Here is a 5,320-nt window from a genome sequence, read left to right as displayed (position 1 = left end):
CATTCGCAATGTCCTCTTTCAACAACTAGTTACTACGAATCTTCTTACTGATGCCGATCTACAACCAGCGTTGACCACCATATCTCATATTCTAGGATGGCCAGACAACAACTGATTAAAATATTACAATGGAACATTCGGCAAGCACGAGGAAAAATTGCGTCTCTGTTCTATGTATCAACCCACAGTCATTATGCTTCAAGAAGTTTGGTCCTTCCAGAAATTCCACCTTACGTTACCTGGTTACAACATTATACAGGAAAATCGTCAGGATTGTTATGGCGGTATAGCCTTGGGGATCCGCAGAGGATTGCCATATACGTCACTTACGGGGTTTCCCCGACTACCTTCTTTGTTCAACCAAATCCAGGGAGTTCGCATTGGTGCAATCAATTTCCTGAATATGTATGCACCGCCTGACCACCCTCTTCCAGCGTCATACTGGATCCAACTGTTCGATAAATTCCCAAGGAACACTATCATTGGTGGCGATCCTAACACCAGAAGCCTTCTGTGGGATGAGATCACTAACGACGCGGGTACGGAGCTGGTCACTGCCTTAAACCTTAGTTCTTATTTAATAGCAAATGACGGTACCTATACTCGTTTGCCCTCACTACATGAACGGCCCAGCGCTTCTGATGTCACACTCCTCAGCCCGCATCTGTACCTGGTTCATACATGGCAAGTCCACGGCTATACCTACAGCAGTGATCACTTTCCTATTCTCTTGTCTCTTCACCTGGCACAAGATCTTTACCAACCGCTCGATATAGAACATCTGCTACCGAATGTCCTGCCTCATGTACCTCGTCAATTTCAGACAACTACGTACGCTCAAAAGATCCAAGAACACCTACGGAACGAGAATCCAGCTCCTTTTCCACAGACCGCTAGGAGTTTGCAGGTTGCAATTACCTCCGCAGCGCGAGCTGCGTCTGCGATCCCGACGTCTTCGTCGTCTCCGGCTCGTACACGCCGTACGCCTCATCGTGATCCACCCTGGTGGGATGTCGAATGTCAACGCCAATGCAATTATCGGCGACGCTGCCAACAAGAGTACCTTCGTCATCGAACCAGAGACTCTTATATCCAATACAAGGAAGCACACGCCCTCTTTCGTCGGCTCCAACAAACCAAGAAAAAGAACCATTGGGTGCAGTTTTGTCAACGCCTCACATTATCTACTACTCCTCGACAGTTATGGTACTATATCAAGACTAAAATGCATGGGAACTCGACACCTCTCTTCCATTCGACTCTAACGCCGGACTGGCTGGACGCCTTTCATGCAATGGTTACGCCGGTTACTCCCCTCCCAGATCGTGCCATCCATCAGTCACGCCTATTTCCACCTGTTGAGGACCACTCCATCTTACGTCCCATCACATCTCCAGAACTACATCGGGTCCTTTCTACTGCGCCATCGACTGCTCCTGGACATGATAACATTACCTATCAACACCTTCAAGCTCTTCCTGCCACAGGATTGGATCGACTTTTACAACTATATAACAACGTTCTTCGCACCTCCCACGTTCCGCTTACTTGGAAACACTTGGTCATACCCGTTCCGAAACCTCATATTCCCTCTGGGGACCCAGCTAGTTATCGACCCATCACTTTACTTCCCTGTATTCTAAACTATTCGAGAAAATCCTGCTTCAGCGCTTACTGTGGTGGGCTGAATAGTACGACATTTTTCCTCCGACCCTTGATGGCTTCCGTCAAGCACGTAGTACACATGATGCTCTCACCAGCCTTGTCACGGATATCTGGTCTACTTTCCAACGACGAGAATATCTCTTGGCAGTACATATCGATTTAGCGCGTGCATACGATAGTGTCCTATTGGATGTACTCATTCACGAACTTTCTGCTCTCCACGTTCCAGCTGGGTATCTTCGGTTTCTTCACAACTGGCTCATTCACCGCCAGGTGTCGGTGAAGATTGGGCACCGTTCTACTCAACCCAGGACAGTATCGCAAGGACTTCCACAGGGCTCGGCTCTTTGTCCCTTACTATTCAACCTCTTCACCGTCACCCTGCACAGAGAATTACGAATGCAACTACGTATTAATCAGTATGCTGATTATTTTTTATTATATGTCCGTACTCCGACTGTGACACACGGAACTCGTACCCTTCAACACGCTCTTCTTACCCTCAACACCTGGTGTACAGACCATGGCCTTACAATTAACTGGACGAAGAGCAAGTATATTGTGTTCACTCGCAAACGTCGCAACGTCTATGAACCTTTGCATCTTCCAGAGGTAACGCTTACTCCGGAGACTCACATCACATACCTTGGAATGACCCTGGATCATCGACTCCATTGGAATCTACAGCTCGCTTCGCTGGTTACCAAAGTGCAACCCGTCCTCAATTTACTGACAGGATTGAGTACTAAACAGTGGGGCATGGATATACGGGCCCAACTATGCATCTATCATCAATGCCTGGAGGGAAAAATTCTTTACGGTAGTCCTGCCCTATTGCCCATACCCCGAAGACTCAGAGCTACGTGCCTCCAGCTGCAAGCCAGGGGACTCCGTACTATATTCCGACAACCTCGTACCGCCCCGACCATGGCCCTTCTCGAAGAAGCAGGTATAATTCCATATCAAATCTATGCCTTCCATATAGCTAAGCTATTCCTCTTGAAGCGTATGGCTATGATAACCTCGCCGATCATTCCGAAAACGGAATTATTATACTCCTGTAATCGCCAGAAACGCTTACCTTACCGCCACCAACTTCCTTGGACCTACTTTGCCTACGTCAAACTTCAACAATGGTGTAACTACATTCATCGAGGACCTAAACTTCTTTATTATCAATCTCCCTACCAGCTCTGTTTAACTACCTGCCAGGTGGAATATCCCTTTTGTACGCCTCATGGACAACGCACCGTTCCTACATTCCTGATAGCGCCTTTATGGGAGGACTACATTACTCAGCACCACCCAGAGTCTGTCTTCATATATACAGACGCCTCTAAGCAGTACCGAGCAGGACAACCATATGTAGGTATTGGAGTCTACATTCCTCACATTAATATGCGCATAACCCAAGCATTACCTGGCTATACGTCTATCTTCCTCGGAGAAGCAATGGCGCTTCGAACTGCACTCCTCCATGTGCTTCGTCTACGCTTAATTAATGCCTGCATATGTAGTGATAGTCAGAGTGTTCTACGATGCCTCCAAACCAGTGGTCGCCAGCTGCAGGACAATTGGATCTTCCATAACATCTTTCAACAAGTACATCAATTACAAGAACGGGGATATCAGGTAACCTTTTTATACTCTTATTCTCACTGTAACATTCCTGGCAATGAAACAGCCGATGAACTCAGTAAACGCGGGGCTTTACTACAGCCTCTGAACCTCAAACTCCCGGCCAGTAACTTTCTACCACAACTAGAAGAGCAAAGACACCGAGAGTGGTATAATTTTCAACGCCAGACACGAGGAGGACCAGGAAAATATTACTGGCAGATTGAACCATCTCCTACTACCCGTAAATGGCCATATTCCTCCTCCTGGACACACGCACATCATATTTTATATACTCGCCTACGGCTACATACCGCCTAAACTCCCTTATAGAAGTACCGCCAGGGCCTTCGGGATACTCCCCTCTGTTATTGCTTACAGGAGCTTGGTACCCTAGAACATCTCACTTATTCTTGTCCTTGTACGACACGATATCGTCCTGTCTTTCTTAGCTCCCTGTACGCTCTACTTGGTTATGGACCTTTTCTTATCAGCACCATACTATCGCTGAAAAATACTACTGTTATCTATCATCTCCTACAGCTTTTCCTCCTCAACCACCTCGACCTCTGATTTGCGTCCTGTGGTCCCAGTAAAATACATCTACGCCATGCAACTAATCTAACCTCGTTGTAGCAAGCATATGTACCACCGTGGCTTGTTCAAGGGATTCCCAGGAACATTGAAAGGGAGGAACCATGTTTCCCCCACGAGAGAGAGAGAATTTCCTGTTAAAACTTTGAAAGCGTTCCTACTTTCTTCCATTATGTCTACATGACCTGCCCATCTGAATCTCCTAGACTTAATAACACTAACAGTGTGTCAGTGTTGTCAATTTTGGGGGAAAAAATCGCTAAATCTAGAGATTCGACTTCTAGATAGCGTAATTTTTTTTTTTTCCGATTGGCAACTTTCTTGGTGATTTTTAAATGATTACGAATCACTTACAAATCTAGCGACTTTTTGTGCTACCAATAATTTGTCCTGCGACGAAGCTTTGTTAATTCAAAGCAGTTATAATATCATTGTTTTCTTTTTATTTATTTAATCAGCACAAGTATCGACAAGGAACTCCGCTTTGTTTCCTATTACCCCTTGCCCCGTAATGAGGAACATTTCGAACCTTTAATGACCTTTAGTATGCAGACCTTCCTTTAACAGGCACAAATATAAGCATTATCAATTGGATGCCGGTTAGGTATAGAAGCGTTTTTTTGTTTTGTTTTGTTTGTTTGTTTTTCACTTTCGTGCATTTTTTGAATTTAATTTTAGTTTAATTGAAGTGAAATAGATCGTAAAGTAAGAAATATATATCGTAGTAAAACTAAAATTATTGTTAAAGTAGTCTAATCTAAATGTCATTGTTAGTAGCATATAATTCAATTGATTGCGTTTTTACTTGTACATTTACTTGCTCTGTATCTTACATAGCAGTATGACTTGAAATTAATTACAGATCTAGTGTAAGAAAGAGAGAAGTGGGAGGGAATTTTATGAACTATTTTTGGCGACTCTTCACCGAGAGTTGGAGTCTTCTCATATTCCATTTAGCAACTCTTTGTGTCAATTTTTTGGCAACATGCAGTGTTTGGTAAATGGTGTAAATTATGTAATTCCTCGCCATTCCCCATTCCCGTTCCTCTTGGGTCCGAACATTCGTCTCAGTATCTTGTTCTGAAACACTTTCAATCTGCATTGTTCCCTCAGACTAAGCGACCATGTTTCGCAACCACAAAGACATGATTATCGTTTTATATATTTTTTAAGCTTCAGATTCCTCGACAGAATTCACGACCACAAAAGATTTTGAACTGAATAATAACATAAACTGCCTGCTTTTGGTCATTTAATTTGTTCATGAATATGGTTTTGGTCTGTTAATACTGATCCTAGATATTTGAAAATATGCACCTTGTCGAAAGTATTTGATATTTCTAATGACGAGTTTATATGCCAAGTTTCATTTTTCTAACTTAAGAGGCTCCTGAAACACGCTAGTTTTGTTTAATCGAAGTGACATGACAAAAACACAGTTTGA

General features: G+C 43.8%; 1 protein-coding gene across 1 annotated transcript; it reads left to right on the top strand.

Moving 5' to 3' along the window:
• The first annotated feature begins 2,064 nt into the window (after positions 1–2,064).
• Positions 2,065–3,603, top strand: LOC145674226 (uncharacterized). The gene has a single exon (XM_081744061.1). It carries the CDS (start codon positions 2,065–2,067, stop codon positions 3,601–3,603), a length of 1,539 nt encoding a protein of 512 aa, XP_081600187.1.
• The last annotated feature ends 1,717 nt before the right edge of the window (positions 3,604–5,320 follow it).

Source organism: Thermobia domestica, chromosome 17 (assembly GCF_964235325.1).
Source record: "Thermobia domestica chromosome 17, izTheDome1.hap1.1, whole genome shotgun sequence".
Classification (NCBI taxonomy): Eukaryota; Metazoa; Arthropoda; class Insecta; order Zygentoma; family Lepismatidae; genus Thermobia; species Thermobia domestica.
The sequence above is the reverse complement of the archived record's forward strand: the minus strand, read 5'-3'. Positions and strand labels throughout refer to the sequence as shown.